This window comes from Carassius gibelio, chromosome B9 (genome assembly GCF_023724105.1).
Source record: "Carassius gibelio isolate Cgi1373 ecotype wild population from Czech Republic chromosome B9, carGib1.2-hapl.c, whole genome shotgun sequence".
Taxonomy (NCBI): Eukaryota; Metazoa; Chordata; class Actinopteri; order Cypriniformes; family Cyprinidae; genus Carassius; species Carassius gibelio.
The window spans coordinates 18,457,834-18,481,694 of record NC_068404.1 but is presented as its reverse complement, the minus strand read 5'-3'; the positions used below and the strand labels follow the sequence as shown (position 1 = coordinate 18,481,694).

The 23,861-nt window shown below is 36.9% G+C and overlaps 1 protein-coding gene across 3 annotated transcripts; it reads right to left on the bottom strand.

Annotated features, from left to right (window-relative positions):
- Positions 1–83: 83 nt before the first annotated feature.
- Positions 84–22,341, bottom strand: LOC127965556 (phospholipase D1-like). 3 transcript variants are annotated; one of them, XM_052566384.1, is made up of 27 exons: positions 21,755–22,336; positions 19,145–19,300; positions 18,048–18,178; positions 17,665–17,810; positions 17,246–17,363; positions 16,999–17,064; positions 16,243–16,301; positions 16,055–16,147; positions 15,458–15,610; positions 15,045–15,194; positions 14,692–14,775; positions 14,052–14,133; positions 13,785–13,895; positions 12,092–12,301; positions 9,426–9,678; positions 9,044–9,172; positions 8,712–8,837; positions 8,044–8,162; positions 4,794–4,907; positions 4,499–4,609; positions 3,338–3,423; positions 3,136–3,249; positions 2,761–2,810; positions 2,476–2,610; positions 1,470–1,623; positions 747–861; positions 84–472 (listed from the first exon to the last, which is right to left on the bottom strand). In XM_052566384.1, the coding sequence occupies exons 2-27, from the start codon at positions 19,287–19,289 to the stop codon at positions 248–250; spliced, it is 3,279 nt and encodes a 1,092-aa protein (XP_052422344.1). In that variant the 5' UTR covers positions 19,290–19,300; positions 21,755–22,336; the 3' UTR covers positions 84–247. The 3 variants fall into 3 exon arrangements, 2 of the variants coding, with proteins under 2 accessions (XP_052422344.1, XP_052422345.1); XR_008155328.1 differs by having other exon boundaries at positions 329–472; positions 1,451–1,623; positions 21,755–22,340; XM_052566385.1 differs by lacking the exons at positions 84–472; positions 747–861 and having other exon boundaries at positions 1,476–1,623; positions 2,765–2,810; positions 21,755–22,341.
- Between the last annotated feature and the right edge of the window lie 1,520 nt (positions 22,342–23,861).

Below are 23,861 nucleotides of genomic sequence, written 5' to 3'. Positions count from 1 at the left end.
TAAGCATTTTTACCATTGATTAATCGTCAGGACATATAAAGAATAATTACTGGATGAACAAAGTTAATTATTTACAACAGCTGCAGTGTCCAGGTATATTTGATGAAGAGAGTTCAGTTATAAACCTACAGGGACAACAGACAGAGGGAAAAGGCAGAGGTAGTTTTTGCATGCTACTTACAGCACATATAGTATCATTAGATGACATGCATCAAAAGAGAGGACAGCCATTAGAGGTTCACAGAGTCTATGTCCACAGCTCGATGGGCATGATTCCCTCTTTAGAGTTGAAGGAAGGGAAAAGGTTTTCTCCAGACAGAAAGTACAAGGGAAATTGGACCAGAAAGCCTCGTATCTTCTTTAGTTCAGCGCAGGCCTGTGCTGGGTCTTCTATAGCCATGCAAGGACGTGACACGTAGTCTCTCAGAATCTTATAGTTTAGGACTGCATCAGTGGGCAAACATCTGAAGACCTGCACAGATAGTTAGTGATGGTGACTATTCCCAATTAAGCATATTTATCTAATATTAGACTGCAGAATCATTTCAATGACACAAAGGCAGAATCTGAGCACAAGTAAACATCCGGCTCTATTGACTAAGCTAGTTAATCACATTTCTAAGATCAGTGATAAAAGGAAGTTCTATACTGAGAATGAATCTAGGGCTATTTAGAGAGTGCGGTGAGGAAGGTCAGTGCTGTGCTCTTTTCCGATGGCTCTTACCTTTTCTGGGTGATTTATTTACCTTGTCATATACACTGGCGTTCTTGGCTGCAGTCACCATCCAGATTTCCTTGTAGAATCGGTCACTGATGGGATCACTGATGTCTATATTGTCTCCCAGCAAGCCAAGTACAAGTCTAAAAAAAAAAAACAGATTGCTTTCACATTCAAAATAACACACTTTGTAATGTTATTGAGCAAGAAATAATGCATTTAGTCAATATTTAAACTGAAAAATCAAAAGAAAAAAGAGAAACATGTAAAATTTTTCAGACCCGTATTTTAGGACAGATATATTTTTGAATTTTTCAAATAAAGCAAAAAAAATTAGTGATAGATAATTTAAACTGATTTGATAAAATTTAAATATGTTTTAACAGTGTTTAGAATATTAAGTTTAAAATGTAAATTTAGTGGCAATTTAGCTGCGTAATTATGAAGTAATGCCTCAATGTCATAAAAAGTCAAAGTACACGCAGGCTTAATCTTCTTAATGGAAAATGTCAAAATATAATATGAAGAAATAAAGCCTATTTTATTACTTTTTTTCATTCTTTTTTTTTCATTTTGGTCAACATAGTCATAAAATAGGCTTTAGTTATTTCATAAAAAATATGTCAAAATAGAACAGACATTTGCGGCATTCACCCAATGAATATGAATGATGTATTTCACAGGACTAAAATCTCCCACTGCAAAGGGAAAAGCTGTTGTCATGTAGCTCACGTGTAACAGGAAAGCAGACCTGAAGCACTCCTCCCGTAGAGACAGAGCAAAGCTGCCAGCCTGATAACTCTCTCCATCCATGACAGAGGGCTGGAATTCTGTGTCTTCAACAACCACAGCCATTTCGCTGTCTCTCTTTCCCAGCATGCTCCTGTCATTGATGTTTGCAGAGCCTAAGCATATCACAGATACCTATCAGACACTTTCCCTTTTCCTTCTATCAAGGTTAATGCCTGTGGGGAGCGTGTTCTGGGTCTGCATTGGGGTTTGACCTCTACTGAGAGCCTCAAGGACATATCACTGAACAACACTGAGCTTTCTCAGTTTTCTTCTTCAAATCCTATTCATAAGGATAAAGGGATAATTGGAATTGATAAAGACAAACAGGATTTGAGCGACGTTAATGGGATTTTAATAATACATTTGTGATGATCGAGGAGACAGGCGTGACTTCGCTTTTCATAAACATCTGTTGATGTTTGGTATTCTGCACATGTCCGCGCTTAGATGTGTTTTGTGTGAGTGCAGTGTCCCCTAGTGGCGAATAACAGCTGTACAGCTCAAAGATTTCAAACCACTGAACGTGCAATTGCAAGATCATTGTGTGCACAAACATAACACATAAAAATAAGAAAATGTATATTAATATAAAAATAAGTTACATTTAAATGCAATTACTTACTATTATGCATTGCCCATCCACCCAGGGACTATGTACAGGTCAATAATAATAATAATAGTTTTTTTTTTTTTTTTTTTTTTTTTTTATTATTATTTTTTTTTTATGTATCATGTACGTACCAAGGCTATGGTCAAAAATTCAGTACATTGAAATATGTAGTTTTATTTTTATCCAGTAATACTAAACTGAATATCAAGCAGGATGCCTCCACTTATGGTGCAGTTATTACACTGCTATTAATGCTTTCAAATGAAATGGTAAAGAATAAAATCTCTGAAATTTCCAGAGGACAACACATTTTTACTTTATTATATATGTGTGGGCAGTGTGCACAGTGTCTGACCAATAATGACAGTGCAGTCATCCACGATCATGAGCTTGCTGTGCACGTAAATGAGTTCAGTGACCAGACGCCCATCCAGGTCAGCATGAGTGCGCAGACCGCAGAAAGAGATGTACTTGATCCAGCAATCTGCCACTGCAGACAAACACAAATACATACGCACATACTTTCTTCATCTTTGTCCTATTAAAGAGAATTACAATCATGCAATCCATATTTAATGGACATGATCTTAATGTAACGGCTACAGAGAAGGTTTATACTTCTACATACTAGTCTACTTACTCACACATTTGAGCCTCTCAATAATGGAGCGCTCCCCTCGGCACATTGTCCTGCAATGGAGAAAGAGGGCTTTCATTTCATCTGCTTCCTGTCTTGCACCAATCATATGTCTTACATTTTCTTCACTTGACCAATCACATCACTCGCTGAACCCCAGTGACCACAGTACCCTCAGTGCTCAGTGCTGTATCTAGGCTAGTGTTGAGGGTCCAAACTGGGTCTGTAATGGTCTCTCAGTAGCCTGTGAGGAGCAGGGTCCGTTGTTTCCACATTACACACGTGTAATTTGCTGCAAGCGGCCATTCAGGCTGCATTTTTACCCTTAATTGTGGCAATCTAGTGATTACTGAAGACGCATGTTTGCAGGCCTATTACCTGTAATTAAAGTGCATGATTGCTTTGATGGCTTGGCCCCCCCCTGACGAGATGTCACCTTCAAAGCCTGGCAGCAAAGGCATCACCACATAGACCCGAAACTTTTTCTTCTCCCTGTGGCCGAAATGAAATGTAGTTAGGTGTGTCTAGTGATGTTTTTGTGTCATGTTTGTATACATGTGAATCTATTGTCATGATGCACCTGTACGCCCGCAGGATCCTCTCCGTCAGTGCATCTCCAATGCTGTTGTGGATGGATTTGTCAGCACAACTGATGAAGAACTGGTTCTGAGCGATAAGGAGACAAAAGAAAGACGGTAGAGAGCATGACTGGAAGAGAGACGCACAGTGAAAGTAAGACTAAAGCCGTCTTTAACCTAGTGAAAAATAAACAGGCCTAAACATACTTTTATTTCATTGCTAAGTATACTACAAATACATTTACATATTTATGCACTTAATAAAATAACCCTGCAATTGCACTTTTAGTACACTTAACTAAAATCTGCTAAACTGGAACAACAAATTTTGTACTAAATGGACTTAAATTGTGTTGAAGTAGTGCTGAAGTCCAACCAAAGATATATCGAAGTATATTTGATTGTGCTTAAGTAAAACTATTATAAGTACACTTTAAATATCTTGCATTTAAAGATAATCAAAGCATAATCAAAGATCATAGAATCCTTATCAATAGTGACATTAAAACACATTTTAGGCTTAACATTCAGAAATGTATTGTGCACAAGTAGAACTCCAAATAAACTATATATATATATATATATATATATATATATATATATATATATATATATATATATGGTAGACTCAGAATTTGGCATAAAGAACATGAAAGCAGGGATCCATCCTGCCTTGTCTCAACGGTTCACGCTGGTGGTGGTGATGTAACGGTGTGGGGGATATTTTCTTGGCACTCTTTGGGGCCCCTTAGTACCAATTGAGCATAATTTAAACGTCACAGTCCACCTGAGTATTGTTTCTGGGCCTGTAATATATAAATATAAATATATATATATATATATATATATATATATATGATATACTATCAGAAATTATAATTATTTAGGAGCAGGTTCGTTTATATTACTTTCATATTTATATAAAGCGACATTCAGTATTTGAATGGAAATTTAAATAAAACATAAGAAATCTGCCCTGATATATGATAAATAATTGAATAGATTTTAGATGAATAACTGGGTTAATAAAAGTTCATAAAATGTATGCATGGTTACTGTGCCCCTAAAAAAAAAAAAAATTTTTACTCTGCACTAAAGACCAGGTATTATGGGTCTTATTCCAGTTTGTGAAGCTGATGTATATTTGTGGACACATATTTTACCTCTATGTAGATGAAATGTTTGCTGTTCTGGATGGCTGATACGTAGGCTAAATGAATCGACTCCTCATGGACCTTCGTCCCAATAGACCACTGGCACACAGACCTCAGAACCTTGTTTGTTCAGGGAAAAAGGTTGAAATCAAAATAGATGGTTTTATTTATCACACAACATATTTCTAAATACACATAAGTGCAAAGTTGGATTCTGAAATTATTCTAGAAAATAAAAAGGATAATTTCAGCAATTTGGGCAGTTCAAAGCAGGAACCCATGTGGTTTGGTGGTGATATCTCACCTGAACATTAGCCTGTGTTGATTTGCCGCTGTACTGAGCTGGCACCATGGGTGCAGATAGAGACTTGGGCACGAGGCAGGGGTAGCATGTCGCCCCCGACCGCTTCTTCACCAGCTAGCAAATAAAATAAGAGTTGATTGGGATCAGACAGAACGCCCGATGTTGACTCCAAAATCACACCCCTAAAGAGCGCTAATTACTGTGCCACATCCAGATAGCCTGTTGGGCTGACCACCAACCCCTGCCTGATCCCTCCACTCCCCAGAGACAGAGCACTTGTTTGAGACTGAATAAAAGTCTCTGCTCCTCTGTTTAGTCTTAGACAGTGCTGCTGATTACAGTAAATTGATGGCCGTGTGTGTGAAGGTTTTCCGAAAGTAGGTTTTTAATGGCTATTGTCCTAACTAGACTATACTCAGACTCTTTTCAACTGGGCTGGGAACATGGTTCAAAGGTCGTTTGAACATGAGACGGGCTTTGTTTCCTGAGAAACAAAGAACACGATGTTGCCACCCTCTACCAATTATCTACATATGGAGAAAAAAAAAACTATATTTTTAAATAGCATTTTCAATGCTTTCCACAAAATTTGGTCACATTAGTTTTGCTCTTGATTCATGTAGACTTTTTGTTCTGTTCTTTTCCATATAAAACAATGTCACTACAACAAAAGACACACAAATGTTTTTGTCTGCTTAAGTTGGAGTTTCTTTTTGGAAGTTTTATTTTACTTGATGTTTTCACCCCTCATGAAGGAAGTGCTCGTGGTGCAAATTAACGAGCTGTACGCCATGTCAGCTTACACTGTGGGTAAGCGGTAATCTGGGCCGTGTGGTTATAAACAGATGGTTCTCAGGCAATTAACAACTGGCATAATGTGTTGATTAAAATCCATTGAGCCCTGATGAGGGAGAACTAACATTAACTCTGCTCACGGGCTGTTGGCAGCTGCCCAAGAGATACTCATAACTCCAGTGACCTTGATAGTGAATCACATGTCTGAATCACCACAGTTCTAAAAAAAAAGGCTTGACTCAAACTAATTCAGTTTTTTTCTTCATATAACAGGCACAGAACATAAGCGTTACGTTTAAACAGTGATCATCAACACCTAAAAATCATTGGGATATTAAGTACACTGTAAAAAATTTCTTGTTGTTTTTACAAAAACTTTTTGGCAGCTGTGGTTGCCAGAATAATTTTGTAAAAATACAGAAAACTGTAAACACATTTACGTCAAAAACTGTTAATTTTACAATATAAAGCTGTAATTTACAAACAAGAAAATGTGAATATAAACCAGTAAATTCAACAACACACAAAATTAAATCTGTTTTGTACCTTGAAAATACTGACAACCACCATAATAATAAAGATGGTACTGTATAAGAGAAAGCCACATGAAGTATCAAAGCTCATCACAAGTAGCTTCACCACAAGCAGAAGTATATATTAACATATAGAAGGTGCACATTTATGGAAACACAAAACACCATCATGGTAACACACGTGATACTTAAATAATGCAAAAAACTTTCATTAAGCAACAGAAGATGTAACATAAAGCTCAAATGTACATAACTGATAACAAGAACTATTTAAAAACATGATTATTTAAACAAAATACTTTCAAACGTGGAGTGTCACGCAGGGAATTCTGGGAATATCAGTTTACAGTTTTAGACTGTAAATTATACATTGATTTGTTCTTTTTTTACTTCTAAAAGCTGTATAATTAACAGAATTTTACTGTAAATGTACATTAAATGCTTTGTTAGATCTTTTACAGTTTTTCCCTGTATATTGTACGGGAACTTACTGTTAACCTATTATCAGTTTTTTTCCGTAGCGTTTTTACAAAATTTTACAGTTAAAATTACACTTATTTTTTACAGTGTAGGCTACAAATCATGTTCTATGAAGATATTTTGTAAATTTCCTACCGTAAATATATAAAAACATATTTTTTGATTAGTAATATGCATTGCTAAGGACTTGCTAATTGCTAATCTGGACAACTCACGATTTTCTCAATATTTCAATATATATATATATATATTTTTTGCATCCTCAGATTCCAGATGTTCGAATAGTTGTGTATCAGCCAAATACCATCCTGTCCTAACAAACCATACATCAATTAGCTTATTTAGTCAGCTTTTAGATGATGTAGAAATCTCAGTTTAAAAAAACGGACCCTTTTGTGGTCACAAATATTTTTTGAGCACCAAATCAAAACATAACAATTATTTCTAAACAATTATGTGACATTAAAGAGTGGAGTAATGACTGCTGAAAATTCAGCTTTGCCATCACACGAATGAACTACATTTTTAAATAGTTAAAACAGACAACATTTATTTTAAACCGCAATCATTTTTTACAATATTTATGTTTTGACTACATTTTTGAATAAATCAGCCTTGCATAATAAATGGCAAACTTTTATATGGTAGTGCATTTATATACACTACCTATATATATGAAAAGTCATCTAATACATCTCATAAAGCCTTCCACACAAATCACAGACAGGATTGGTCCCACTTTACAATACTTTCTTTGTGATGAGCGGCGTTCCCTAATCAGCAGCAAAAGATATAAATGAGACTTGTCTGTCTTAGAGCCGTAAATTCTCATTTCCACTAAACACCTCATCAGAGGCATTCAACTGGCTTTTGTTTGTCCTCCACTGCCGCACACACACCTGGCTTCCTCTCCTTTAATTATTCACCAGCAGAGTGTCTGATCGGTAGCCAAGCCTGAAATATGACTGGCATAATCCAAAGGAAATCATACAGGCCTCAAACCAATTCAATTACTGAACAATCAAAGTAAAAAGGCCTCTAATTGCTCTAAAAGGGGGCTGAGAGAGCGGGCGGCCATTGAATGCTGACAGCATTCAGAACAGGACACAATGAGCAACTGCAGGGGGTGCTAAGCTCAAGCTAATAAAGATGGTTTTTCAAAAAGACTCAAGAGGGTGGAAACCTCGGCTTCGTGCATGCTCTCTGATCTTTAGTTCTTACAATTAGACTTCTGAATGGAGGTGGTATTTGTGCACCTTCTAGCAATTTAAAAAAGTTCATTTTTCTGGGCATTCATAAAGATATGCTTATACTGCTTAACAAACAATATACCCGGTTCACGTTGCAATGCTCTATTATAATACTTTCAAATGTGAAACTCGCCCAGATGAGAACGAGGAGGAGGAACACTGAGATTGCTGAGAATGTATCTAATTTCTTACCTTTGTAAAGTTCCACCTCTGAATGAAATGCCGTGCAATATCTCTTGCAGCCTTCCCATGAACCAGCACCCCGATATCATGCCAGGGCATCCGTGGGGTCTTATACCTGTCAATGAAATCTGAAGCAGAGAAAAATAAACAACTATAAATCATAAAAACATTAGCCGAACCATAATACAGAGATGATAGACAGGCCTTTTGAAGCCATCACAGTGTGGTCTTTCTCTTTCAACGTCTTTGACGATGCATAAGCATCTTAAGAGTATTTCACTACATTCATCTATCAGACTCCTCCATCCTCCTGCTGTGTCCTACCCAGTTGGCTCTATGTGCAAAACCAGGACTTCACATTCACAAAGCAGAGATGCAAAAATGAAGTTATCTCCCCCTGGCAAGAGAATTGAGCTGGGAAAATAACTCCATACCGACTACAGAATGGGATTGTTGGAAACAACTTCTCCGTCTTCTTTACCTCATTTCTGTGCTGGATGGATTGCTTCATTTGGTATATCAAAGAATGCGTAGTCTAGTTGTCATTTTTGTCTTTCTTGTTCGCTAGTTTGTTTTTGTCTTTAGGCCTATTGTGTTAGTTTCAAAAAAATGCTGTGGCTGTAGGTTGTGATATTGCAGATGAGCTTTTTCTGGGGTTTAATTCAACTGTTTCGTACCATCAAAAGGTTTGTTGAGTTTGACCCAATCTTTCAGGATGAAGTTGCAGTAGTCTTTGCCATGCCAGAAACGAGTCTCTCCACAGAGTTCAGTACTGCCTATGTAACTTCTTAGTGAACTTGTCTCTAAAATAGACCAACAGAAAAAAATGCGTTGAGAAGCTGTTATGATATAACAATTCATATATATATTGTATATCAGCTTATAGTTCTCATAGCTGTCATGTCAGCTTCAGTGAACAAGGTTTAGTCGTATGTGCATAAATGTACTGTATATGCGGTGAACTGAAGAGTCATTATATGCATGTGTTTGGTTGTATGCGATTACTAACCATAAGGCAGGGGGAGAGAGTGATGCAGGCCCAGAGAGTATGAATCGCTGGAATGCAGAGACAAGCTCTTGGTGTAATATTCCCGAGGGAATGGTGTCCTGGAATTAAGACTATTCCTACTGTAATGTTCTACACACAGAACACACACAAACATAGTCTCTGTCATGTAACCACAAAACACTTGTTATGGTCGTGTCAAATTCTATACTGGACAGTGGACAATTAATTGTATTTGAGCACTCAAAGTTAAAAAAAAAAAGTTTCAAAAAAAGAATCTGCTTAATGACAACAAAATTATCAAGAATATGTAAGTTTCACACTGTAAAACTATCTCCATAACCTGGAGTTTGATGTCACATTTATTTAGTTAAATTCCTCTTACTGGACTCTGTTCCTTCAGAGCTGTGGTGACTTTTCTCTGAGGGGGTTCTCAGCAGTCTTCCTGTGGGCAGGTTGAGGTTGTTTTCTCCCTGTTCCTCCACTAAAGGCAAAGTTAAACTCACAAAGATCTCTCTTGAATCCTCCGCTGAGCCTGAATCTCCTGCTTTCCCCGCTGCTCCTTCTCCAGTCTGAATTTCTTCAACCACTACGTTGAACTTCATCTCCTCGCCCTCATCCACCGTGGCAACTGACTGCTACAGGACAAAAAAATCAACACATACATATATATATGTAATGTAACTCTTTTGTTATTTAATAAGCTGTGAGGCTGCACAGCAATAATTCTAGTATGCACTAAAAGTATGTACCTTGCTGATGATCAAAACTCATTTGAAAAATGAACACTATTAGATTCATTTATTTAAAACATTTTTAAGCTTTAAAGGGATAGTTCCCTCAGAAATATAAATCTCATTATCATTATTTAACATCATTTTGTTCCAAACAAATGACTGATGAACATGAAAAAAGATATTTTGAGAAATGCCTCAGCGTTTCTGTCCATATAATGGAAGTCAATGGCAATGTTTTGTTAACATCATTCTTGAAAATATCTTCTTTTGTGAATGATGACCAACTTTTTATTTGGTGGCGAACTATCTCTTAACTTTACCCAAACCGTTTATTTAACTTTAGATATACATGACATGGCTATTAATTTACATGATTTATCCATTCCTATATATTATTTATATAATTTTTTTCTTTTTTTTTTTCAATGTGGGAACACAATGTTTTGGTATGCTATTTTTAAAATACAGTACTATCTTACATGTATTGCATCTGCCTTGATTTTGTATACACTGTCTAGTTTTCTTTGTTTTTCTTTTTTTTTTAATAGTCCAAACTCTCACTGGTGCACAATCCAGGGCCAAAGAACCAAGAACATCTTTCCCACACACACTCTGAACTATTAAACAATGAAAAAAGTTCCATGCTATCTATACGGCTGACACATCAGGCTAGCTGTCAGCATGCAGTATGTAAGGCGCAGTAATAGCCACCCATGCGGCATCAGCCCAGTGAAGCTATGACTTAAACGATAGTGTAAGTGTCTCCAGTCTGCTGCGCCGAGTCTGAACGAGGGTAAAATGCCCTCTGATGTGCTCGAGTTAATGGCTCATGGGGGATCATAGTGCCCTCGACTTGACAAATGGCAAATGTCAGAGCACTATTCTCCTGGTGGGCATAATTTTATTAAGTGCAAATATCACTGTGCTCCTTAAGAGACGTTTTGAAAGGTTAGACCAACAGCTGTAACAGTTTCATGTATATTAGCAAAGATTTTACAGTTGAGGAGCCCCGCATTGATAGATACAGTCACTCAAGCATGCTAAGAGAAGCCCCTTAGTAAATGCAATAAGTGCCTTCATCTGGGTTCAAATCATGTTTATTTAAAAGCTCAGACCCATATTTAATGACACAATGGCAGGCAGGTAGGCAGCAGGCCGGGAGAGGTGGCGTATAGACGAAATCAAGCTCCCATTTAGTGGCCCCAGTCATTTGTTGACTCACTCATCCATGCAGGGCCTTTATGTTTAATGCAGCTCTCAGGGGGGAAGGAAAGGCCCAGCGAGAAGGACTGGAATTATCAACCGCAGGCCCTTCAAGGGTGCCCCAGATGCTCCGTAATTGCAATTTTACGTTTGCTCGTTGGAAAAAGAAAAGAATAAGAAGGCAGAGGCCCTGAATCACCCGCAACAAAATCAATCCCAGTAAGCATACGAGAGAAATGCAGTCTGGACCAGTGCTTTATGAGCACCATTGTTAGAACGGCTACAAAATAGAAATCACTCCAATTTTAGGTTAGGTTTGCTGTCAATGCTTTTGAGTGTGAATCACAGATCAATACAATTACTTCATAACATAGCGCACAAATAAATATGCAGCGGTCCTACAGATGAATTAACATTACATTTTAATGTAATCTAAATAAAAGATGTTACTTTCTGTACGGATTGGCGCATTGGTACACATGTTCAGAGGAGGCTTTAGCATCTGTCAGGTGCATGTCGACTTCCCCTATTGAGGTCTTTGACAGATATCAGAAACACCCAGCTGGCTTTATGCATGGCCTGTTGACAAACATTGAGGGGTCACTGTGGGCTATCACTCTCAATGGGTCACATTTACAAGAAGTTCATTCCTGTCCAATACACTTACGCCTCTGTGCCTCTGAGCAGAAGAGATATCACCCATTTCTGATTTGCCCTCTCTGTAGATAAATCCTTAAGAAATAACAAGGATTTTCTTTTTAATTGTACTGCTATTCCTAATTGTATCCAGCAAATTAATCTTGTGAAGCACAGCTGTTTTCAGCACTGATAATATTAAGAAATGTTTCGTGAGAACCAAATCAAGGATCCTGTGGTACTGTTATAGCTGCGAAAAATCAGTTTTAAAATAACAGATAAAATAACATTATAAATGTATTAAAATTATTCATTAAAACAGAAATGCCATTTTAAATTGTAATATTATTTGATAAAATATCAATTTTTACAGTATTTTTGAATAAATAAATTCAGACATGATCAGCAAAAGACACGTAAAACAACTTTAAAAAAATAATATAAATAAAAAATCTTCCTGATGTGGTTGTCTTACATGAGTGAGGCTGGGGGATAGGGCAGGACTGTGCTGAGGGCTTCTTCTCACACTTCCCACATCAGTCAGTCGGTGTTGGGAATCGTCCCATCTTCCATAGGCCAGATCAATCCCTCCCAGAAAGGCAAGTGACTGATCAATCACCACCAGCTTCTCATGGTGAGCCCAGAGCAATGCTGTGGAGGGCATGTGATCAGGGTGTCGGATGACCTGTCAATCAATAGAGATGGACAACTTGTCAGGTTCCTTTTCTTAACAAGATGCTGGGCAATTCTTTAGTGAAGAACAATGAAGAATAAAGTTATGTTCAGAATATTACAAATGTTACAGTCGTTGTACTATTTCTTGTATATTTGTTCTTGCACAAAATTAATGCTTTATTTAGTGAGGATGCATTCAATTAATCAAAAGTAATAGTAAAGACATTTACAATGTTTAAAAAAAAAGATTTCAAATAAATGCTGCACTTTTGATCTTTCTATTCATCAAAAAATCATGAAAACAAATGCATCACGGCTTCCACATATTGCGCAGTTGATAATAAGAAGAAGCACAAATTAAGCATATATTAGAATTTCTGAAGGATCATGTGACTCTGAAGACTGGATTAATGGCTGCTAAAATCTAGCTGTGCATCACAGGAATAAATTACATTTAATAAAAGTAATTAAATAATAATAATAACAACAATGTGTTTAAATAGAAAATAGCACTTTTAAATTGTAAAAATGACAAATATTTCACAATATTATGGTTTTAACTGTATTTTTAATCAAATATATGCAGACTCGGTGAGCATAAGAGAATTCTTTCAAATACATAAGAAAAATCATACCATCCACAAACCTTTGAACAAAATATGCAAAATACAAACAGAACATATATGAGGACAGCCTGGAAGTTCTTTAGATCTACGATGTAATCAGTCTTTCAAACATAGATTTCTCAAGACTCAATTTAATAAACTTTTTTGTCAATTGACCAAATTTCCCAAATATCAACTAAAGGAATCCAGCCGGCTCTAAGCCCAAAATATCACTACAATGAAGATGGTGTCAACCTTTGTGTGAAACAGCTGCGTCTCCACCAGCTTTGGCGAAGCCTCCAGAGGACGCCGCCCCTGGCAGATGTTTCTACACCAGCAGGGCCCAGGAATACCTCCACCCAGCTGCTTCGCCGCACACGTCCTTGGGGTGTGGATCCCAAGCCACTTCCCAGTGTCACTCCTCTGCCTAGACTCAACCAGCGCTCCAATAAAATAATGTGACGGCACGTCAATCACACACCAGCCTGGGGTGCTACGGTGATGAATACAACAGCGTTATGGTGCCACAGAAGCTCTGTGGCACCAGGGGAGAAAGACCTGCCACCTCAGGCTCTTATGGAGACAATCGGCAAGGAAGAACCTGACCATCTCCAGACACAATCCGTAGGGTTCGCAACACAGCGATCCCCCTTATTCTACTACAGAGAATTATGGCAATGTCCAAACATGATCTAAGTAACATGCTATTCCTGTGTCCGGAGGTAGTGGGCATGCTGGGTATTCTCGTGCTTTCTATGATTTGTTTTGATTGGACCTTGGTTCTTGGAGAGATGTTTGTAGACGTAAGCTGATTCGGAGAGACGGGTCCCCTCTGTAATACTGTCAAGATTCTGCTTTTGACAATGTTTGACATAGTGATCAACTCACACTGATGTTAGAGTGAAGTCCCGTCAGGGTCTTCTTTGTGTACTCGCTGTTGAGACCCATCACTACCTCAACTTCTTTGTAGAGCAGGACAAATATCTTCACTCCTTGTTGCTGAGTTGACAAAATACAAAATATTGTTAACCTACTTTTGGACTGGAAAAACTATAGAAACCTGGGTCAACTGCAAGGTGCAACATAATATATGGATGTGCAAGAAGAAAAAGGAAACTGTCTGAAGTCCAGATTTGAGCAGGTGTTCAGACTCACTGCTTTCCGCTTGAGGACATGGTCTAATCTCCACATGTTCCCGTCTACTACCGGCCGTTTGAGGAAGATTTCTGGGCTTAACCTGAGGGCCATATCAAAACCAATCAATGCTTTGACAACATCTATACAACTCTCATTCTTTATTTCTGTTATATGAAAGCAATAGTTCACCCAAAATTGGATTTTTGTCACAATTTATTCAGTTGTTATTATTATGTTGTTCCAAACACGTATGGCTTTGTTTATTCTATCAAGCACAAAAGATACATTTTTAAAGAACATCCTGGCAACTCTTTTCAAAATTTTCATGCACAGAAATAATTTATATTCATATGGTTTAGGACAACAGGGTCAGTAAATAATGATATGTCTGAATGTCTGTTTTTGATGAACTACTTCTTTAAAAATGTATACTTGTTTGGGACAGTAGGTATTGCTAAAAAGCCAATGAATCCACTGTACTACCAAACCAGTCATGTATTTTTCTCCTTTTATAAAACATCTCAGTCCAACTTTGAGAAAATCAAACTGACGTCGCAGTGGTACATAATATGGTACATTAAAATGTGCACCATAAGCGCTCACAGAGTTGTAAAAGCGAGGTACATGGGGAGTAATTGAAGCTGATGTTAATCTGTACCACCAGGCTGTGATGAAGATTTCCTCCTTTGCTCCTTCCAGGGCATCAGCTATGGCATCAAAGTATCCAGCTGCGTTGACAAACCTTCAAAAGGAGCACAGGGAATTTCATTTAAGAACTGTGTCAGGCTACTTCACAGAGATTTAAGAGAAGACGTTCTAGTAAGTGTTGCTCACACAAAAAGAACAAAGAATGAGGACTAGCTGAATTGAATTGAAGATTCCTATAATATTTTAAACTGACAATATTGTACTATTTAAATATATTTAGAAAGAAAGAATTATGTCTTCTATAGTTTTAATTGGGTTATCACAATATATTTAAATAATTAATATGACAGCAGGTTTTCTTACCATTTAGATGAAGTGTTTTCTCTAACAGGGGTGAAAGACCCATGGCGGTTTTCCCTCAGAAAGTCCTGTCCAAACATTTGAGAAAACTCGTCTATTGAGTGCCCCCACCAACGAGCCTGCCTATACGTGGAGCACTTGATAGTAAGCGCCCTGTCCAAAAAACAAAAATGTTGATTAATACTTGTTTTTGTCATTACAAAACAAAACAAAAAATTCACTTTTGTCTCGTTTTCCAGTAAAAATCTAATCATCCTTCTTAAACAAGACCAATTTATTGAACTTACTATTATCTTTATTAAGACAAGACTTACAGAATACTGAAAATACACATATGAAGCTTTTGAAAGCATGTTCAATAACGGTAATTGCATGATGAAATAGCTGAAATATAAAACACATTTTTCTCAGCCTGCCTGCAAAGATTCTCAATCGTGACTCCATGCCTGACTCCGGTCTCCCGGGTCCCTATTTTGATGTGAAATCCCTTATCGTACAGAATCACGGTGCCTACTTGGCCATCCTCTGGCCTCATGTAGAGAACAAAGGAGTCTTTTACCACCAGCCATCTGAAAGATGAAGCAGTCACCACATGAGAGCTGGGACAAGGGGGAGAGCCATTCTATCAGCTTTGGGAAAACATCATAATAACCTAAATAAGTAAACAACCGAAAAAGAAGACATGCCATGACCCAAAGGCTCAGCAAGGTCGCAATCCGAGGAGAAAAATTCAATTGTGTAAGAGTTATGTTACTGTAGCTGCTTGTCAAAAAAAAAAACAATAACACTCCTATCCGCACAGATGAAAGTAGTTCAACATCAGCATCTGTTATTCACCAATATTCATTTCAGGGCTTGGTGTTCTTACTTGTGAAACCATGAGATGAAGATCACGCACTACTGATTAAACTGTTTTTCTCAGAAAGATATTATGTCCACAAATCGTGTAGAAAGTTACAGTTTTCAACACAGTATTATGATTTCCTGAGTGTAACATGTAAAACAGTTCTCACCTTTTGGACCACCGGTAACAGACACTGTTGGATCCGCACCAGTAACACACAGGGAATGTGTTTCCTCCTGATTTCTTTAAGATCAGACCTTCACTTTTGTCAAGGGATATACACATATAAATGTACAAACACAAATCAAGCCATTTTTTATATATATATATATTACTTTACTATATGCAGATTCTTACATTCCTTTTGGTCCGAGATCCTGAATAAATGAGATCTGACTCACTTCCAGAAATTCCAGCTGAAATAAAATTCAGTTTGCATCAGTAAGCCTCAATCCAGCTTTGTGGGAAATGTATATGAGCCACACACCAGTTACTTCTAAAATATCATAATTTAATATATCTTTTAAACATTTTAGTTATGGTGACTAAAATGAAGTAATAATTGGCATCTGCTTTGTACAGTCCAGTTCTACCTTAATAATTAGAAAAGGAAAGTGTGAGGTGAAATTTGAGGCAGGGGGCGAATGTTTCGGGGTACAGGTAGTCTTTAATTAGCCCTGCAAACGAATGCTAATTATGTGACTGTCAGAGAATTAGTCTGTGAAGCACTAAGCTAAGTGTGGAATCACCTCTCAGAGGCGTTCTCTACAAAAGAGACGGTTTTAATGAGTGGAGACACAGCAGGTAGAGTTTCTTCCAGAACCTTCATTCTGCCATCATGTGACACAATGGTAACTGAACATTTTTTTTTTTTTTAACACTAGAATGATTCCCAGACAATAGCATTGCACAGATAGATTATATTAGAAATAAATTGTGAGTAAAAATTGGTTATACAGTCATTATGTCCTTATTATGCACTAACAGAAAGGACCATGCTATTTTGGGCATGGTAGCATAATGATAACCCTATTTTTTTATGCTGTTTGATTATTTCATTATATTACCATCACATGGTACTGCAAAAGTACTTTCCACACAGTTGTGACTTACAGTTGCAGGATGTGTCCTGTATAAATGCCTTTTCAATATATTCCTCAGATAGTCCTCAAGTTGCAGCTGTAAGAACAAAACAAAGATTGAAACACTGAAATAAGCATGTTTAAATACAAACACAGCAATTACGGCATTAACTAAATTAAGCAATCTTTTTGAAGTCAACTTTTACTCTATATGGTATTTTACATTTACATATGAGCAGTATAGCAATATTGACTGAACTGAAAATAAACAATGTAACTTTTCTGCTAATGAGCTGTTCCTCCTTGACGAGGGCATCGGGTCTTCGTGGTAACGTTGGGATGTGTTCTCCATGAAACAGTTTACGGCCTTTAAATGACCTCCTTCTGACTGAGTGACTGTCAAAAAGAGGAAACCTGACTGTCAATATTTGACAAGATTTGGGTTGTGTGTCCATGAAAGCACCTCTGATTTGATTAACTGAGAGGTAACAGTGCAGTGAGGCTGAGAAAAGGGTTTTGCGTAGGGCTCAGGGGTGCTAACAAGAATACATCTGGGACAAATTGAGTACACCCAACTGAAAAATGAAAACACTCAGCGGCACAAAAAGCTATTGGGCGGACTGTGTGTTCAAGGCTTGTGGTGTGTTTGTGAGAGAATGTGTGCATACAGAGGTGAAATTAGTAAAGCACATCTTACATTCGGCTTGGCAGGGGTATTTTTAAGAGGGCCCTGAATTTGAGCAGCTCCTGATGAAGTGCCTGGAAATGCTTAAAACGACGCTTGATTTTCCACTTGAAATCTCCATGGCTCAACTCTATCGTATACAGGTTGGGATTCAGCACCTTTGAGTGGATCATTTCAAGAAACAAAACTGATTGAATATAATGTACAGATATCTAATCATGATGCATGTTACATATGCATACATAAAACATTAAAATACTCCATACTATTGTTTTTATCATATTATCCTTTTATTAAAACAGCATTATAGTTCTAAATATTGTTTAAGAACATCTTAAGTGTTGAAGAAATGTGCAAGTGATTCATTTGTGATCCCATTTCTTTTTTTTTTTTACCCTGGTAGATGTGAATCGCTCCACCTCTGTCACCTGTACTTGGATTGGCACTTCTTCAAGAAATATAACACCATCCAGGGACTTGAATGGAAGAAAGCTGTATATTGCTTGGAAGGATATGTTCCTTGGTTCTGAAAACAATCATAATATAGAAATGTTATTGATCATATCTCAAGGGAGATCAATGAGAAAACACTGACACACACCTTGATGGTGTGGTAATCATTCAGACTCATGCTGGCCTTGTATTTTTAAATGGCTGATAACATCTTAGCAATCTAAAGTACAGCTACTTTAGAAATAGTTTGTTTGGCTTTTCATCTTTTGAAGTTGAGCAGTAATGTCATGGAGAGGCTCCATTTGATTGTCAGCAGGATAGCGATTGAAGACTCCAGCTGGAGGTGTATATGGTGTGTGTGCGCTAGAGTTTCTCAAAGCTAAATCTGCTCTGCATCAGATAATGATATTCTTTAACCTGTTGAAATTAACATGTTTGTACCTGGTAATATTAATGAACGCACTGCTTTAGCGGTGAGTATAAGTTGCACTTTCTGTGAACAGGGTACAAAACAGAGCTTGAATCTTTTTCAGCATATGGTCAGTGAGGAGATTAACATTCAGGACAAAAAATTGATCGTCAACCCTAGGAGGTCAAAATAAATATTATATGACCTGGATTTTCTATTTATTTTATATGAGGTTTGCAATTTTTGCAACACTGTTACCAAAATCTGTGATGTTAAAATACAGTATATACAAAACTTGGATTTATCTAACATTAACTAAACACTGGAATTCAGGATTACTTAGCCTAAATTCACTTAGGTGCTGTTTGAGTCAAATTTTAATTTATAGTTATTAGATACATTTATATTTACCATGAATGAAATAAAATAATGTTTTATATTTTTATCTAGAAGTGACTTGTAGAAAAGAGTTGAAGTATCGGCTGTGGGTTTCTATTGCACTACACTGCTCCAGCATCTCAAAGTCTAATATACAGCCATCTGATTCACTTTCCTCCTGACATACAGCATCTACAGCAGTATGCTGAGAGGTCACTGATGAAAGCGAGGACACAGTACCGAGCAGTTTACCTCCACAGAGGTCAGTATGGCCACTTAAATCCAGCTCCTCTGGGTCGTCTTGTAGGTCATCTTGGTCCAAGCTGCCAGAGAACTGACTCATGACTGACTCCAGTCGCTCCAGTTTAGGAGGCCCTTGACGGCCCCTCAGAAACATTTTCACTTCATCTACAAAAACAATGAACATTATTTCACCACAGTATACATTATTACAAGAATAATTGTATTTAAAAAAATAATAATTTATGAATTGTATAGTGCTTTTGTGATAATAATAATAATAATAATAATAAGAAAAAAATATTTTATTAGTTACACATCTGCATTTGACATTATTTTCGCTGTTGGTAAGCTAATTTAAACACTTTTCATATTGTTCCCATGACCATTTACTTAATGCAGACACCCCTTCAAATCATTTAGCTGCATTTCAGTGTTTTGTCTGCTCAGATTTTTTCCGGTCACTGATAATTGGCCCCATATGCAAAATGCATGAAATATGGATTTAATATCACTTGGCTGGTTGCAGCACTTTGGTATTTATATGAGGGGGAAATCTGTTAATGAGGGGCTCCTCCCCTGTCTCCTGACCGGCTCCAGAGCCAATGGCCCAAATGCAAAGTGACAGACAAGTCATCAGAAACATGGAGATCTAATGTCTTGTGATCCCAGAAAGTGTGACAGACATTGATTTTTTTGCAATCTGATGGTACATGCAATGATAAAAGAAAGGAAAGGTCAGGGTCAAATGGCATGAAAGTGAGGAAATGGCTGGATATCACGCAATGTCATGGCCCACAAACCTTTTCCACAACTAAACAATACAAGTAACTTATTTTATTAACTTTATCCTTGTTATTGAAAACAGCTGTGCTATATGAAAGTGCATTCATTTATATTAAACCCTTTCACGTATGAGTTTAAAATATCCTGGCTGAGCCCCCAGAGGGGGTTTGTTTTAGGCAACCGTTTTTTTGGTAATGAATGTATAGCCTATTTGTTCCCATGGTGACGTGTTATGCTTGTCATGTGACACAGGACTGTATGATACATGGATGGCTTTTATTTTGTTTTTCCTTTTTTTTAATATATATTAATAAACATACTCACTATGATGTATTATGATATTATATGCGCAAGTAAATGTATTTGGTAGTTTAAACACTTTTATAATGACCGTGTTAGCTGATCTATACCAGGTGAGGGGTGCCACCATGTTACTTTCGCGCTGAATCTGAGCTATGGGATTTACAACACGTAAATTCATCCTCTCTTCCCAAAAGACGTTAAAGTATGTCTCCGGTAAACTGGGAGAAGAGCAGATTAAACGTTATCTACACAACATTAATAAAACATGCCATCAGATTATATTTGTAAGGTTTATTGCTACTTCCATAGACACCCGCACGTATTTTACAAACTATAAATGTATGGTTTTGCTAGTACATATTTCCAGGGCCGCTGCTGGCCAAATGGGTGCCCTAAGCAGGATTGCATTGTTGTGCCCCCTCCCTCAAATATTATAAAACACCTACTATAGGGGTCTAAATAGAACTTTAATACATTTATAAAAAGTAAATGCATAAATAAATTGTAATTCAATTGTATAATTTACTTATTACAATTGTAGCTCCAGACAGTTATGTCTATGATTTTATTTACACAATTCTCTGATTGATTTTAAAGTCTCAAGCATTCAAAGATTTCACTTGGATGGGATAAAAGCAGAGCACAAATTCAGAATATGGACACCATACACGTCACTTGATAAACATCACTCAACTATTTCTATATACTAAAGTAATAATAATAATATAATAGTAATAATATACATATCTGAATGCAACTTTTTAAAATTGTGTTTAATAATGTCCTTTTAAAATAGATAGAAGTATTATATATTTTGTAATGTTGTAAGGAAAGAAGATTTTATACACGTAAATTTTACAAACATTGTTGATCTTTTGCTATATTGATCATATTTATACATCTATTAAATAGGCATTGCTCTTAAAAAAACTCTTTAGTCTAGCTTGATACATTTATCAATAACAACAGCTGAAATTAATTTTAATCAATTCAATTGTTCAGAGATCAACAGAGAAAGATACTTTGTTATGTCTGCTCAAAATTAAAAAAATTATAAGACAATATTTTTTTTGCTTTGCACCCAATGGTGTATCACTGTGGTCTTTCAGGTAAGATAACAAAGTTACTGTAAAGTATACACAATACTCTTGATATGAGAAACACACAGGACAACGAGTTTACTGGATTAGATTGGATCTGTGGGGGTTCCAAATTCATACATTTATTTAGGCCGCAAATTGTTCATGATAATCATATATGTGTGACAACTGCAATGTTAAATAAGGTTATTAGTTTGTGGGGTAATTAGACAGGATGTGATCTCCATTCTATGACAGTACAAACGGGACAGAGGCAATTCATTAAGCAGGTAATAGAGCACATTATTGTGTAAATGTTCTGCATCCAACTAAATCAATCACCACTATAACTGCACATTCTTTCATTAAAGTGAATTACAAAGCTGGAAGAGGGGAAAAGATTGGAGCTTGGAACAGCAGGACAGCAAACTAAGAAAACACAGAGAGTTCTTACCTCATTTTGAAGCCCGTGGAGGAAGAACGCTTCTCCGGACTCTCCTAAGAGACAGGAGATTGCAACAGGTCGTCACTACTCAGCTTCTAAAATCTCTGTGCTAACTCAGATAACTGATTTCTGTTAACTTAAGGAGTTTCAGGGCTGTTACCCTCTTTGAATTATGGCAGCAATATGACTGGACAGTTCCATTCACGGCTCTTACAATGTATCATCACACCATAGGGGAACAAGGGAACGGTTTCACTGCACGCTCAAAGCCCCTATTGATAGTGCAAAGCTCTGCCACTGGTGCGAGTGTTTGTGTTTGAAATGTTTGTACCAGGAATCAGACAGCTACAGCTAATCTCTGTGATGTCATCTCTCATGGAGATCGGGACTGGTGGAGGACTGGCCACACTGCTATTTGTGTTGCTGAGTGAGTTGTGATGTGTCAGCGGTTCAAGAGAAGTCGGACAATCATCATTATGACAGTTGTCACTATTGTAGTTGAAATCTCAACAAGCACATGGTGTGCCCATTCAGGGTGTATTTTCTAAGGTAAACACAACAGGATGATCAAGGGTGGAAATTATAAAATGGCAAGTGACTCTAGATAAGCCTAGTTTGTGGCCTATATCCAGTTCCAAATCCAAACATCTTGCATAGCTTTGAATTCTAATTGTACAGTGCTGCCTACCCCCTTGGTAAATATGAGCAAAGGTGGCTGTGAAAATAAACTTTTAATGTTTTATCCTTTTGATCTTTCATTCTAACCTTTCACTGAACTAAAACAATGGATAGTGGGGGAAACTCACATTATGAAATAAATGTTTTCCCTAGTTCACGTTAGCCACAGCTATTGGCACCCTATAATTGCAATGTCTTTTCCCCAAAATAACTTCTGAGTTTTCTCCTATAATCCCTGATGAGTTTGGAGAACACTTGACAAAAGATCAGAGAACATTCCTTCATCCAGAATCTCTCCAGATCCTTCAGAATAGCAGTATATATACATACTCTATAAATATATAAACTGGAGTTTGTTTTTGGATGAGCCAAGAGTTGTTGTTTTTCTTTTTTCTTGAAACTGTTTTGATGTAATCCCAAGATTCCTGTGATCCCTGTGATGGGCAGCACTGTATGACTCATACAGTTGTATTATCATACTATATATGGTTTTTAAAGAAATAGTTCATCCCAAAATTCAAATTTGAGGAAAATGTACTCATCCTCAGGCCACGCAGAAAATAGAAGAATTTGTTTTTCATCAGATTTGGAGAAATGCAGCATTTCATCTTTGCTCACTAAAGGATCCTCTGCAGTGAACGGGCGCCATCAGAATGAGAGTCCAAACAGCTAATAAAACATCACAACAATTTACAAGTAATCCACATGACTCAAATCTATCAATTAAGGTCTTGTAAAGTGAAAAGCTGTATGTCATAACAAATCCATATTTAAGAGGGTTTTAACTTTAAATCATTGCTTCCAGCTTAAATAAAAGTCTTCTCCATAATGTTGCTTTCTACAGAAAAACAAAACAAAACAAAACAAAAATGAATCAGGAGAGAAATGTGCAGATATCAAATCTAAACTAGATCTAAACTCAGGAGAGAAATGTGCAGATATCAAATCTAAACTAGATCTAAACTAAATTCTAAACAAATATGTTGATGGACAACTTTAGACAGACTTGGGGCAGAAGTGATGGTTTAAAGTTTAAATGGCTTAATGATGGATTTATTTCTCACAAACATGAAGCTTTTCATTTCTCTCGAGACGTTTATTGACTTGGATGGCACCAGGATCCAGTGATGAGCAAGTGATGCTTGGATGATGCTAAATTTCTTCAAATCTGTTACGATGAAGAAACAAACTACATCTTGGATAACGAAGGTACATTTTCAGCAAAATGTAATTTTTGGGTGACCTATTTCTTTAATTGTCCCAATAGTAGCCTACTGTTCTTAATAGTGACACCTCTATGGATGCAAGTAGTTTGTTAACTTTCTGCTGCTGCTTCCAAATGTTTATCTTTTCATCCTTTTCGATGCTTATTTGTATTATTTGCTTATTTTGAACAAATTTAAGGGTGCACTCTTAAATTTGATTTCTCAACTCGTAT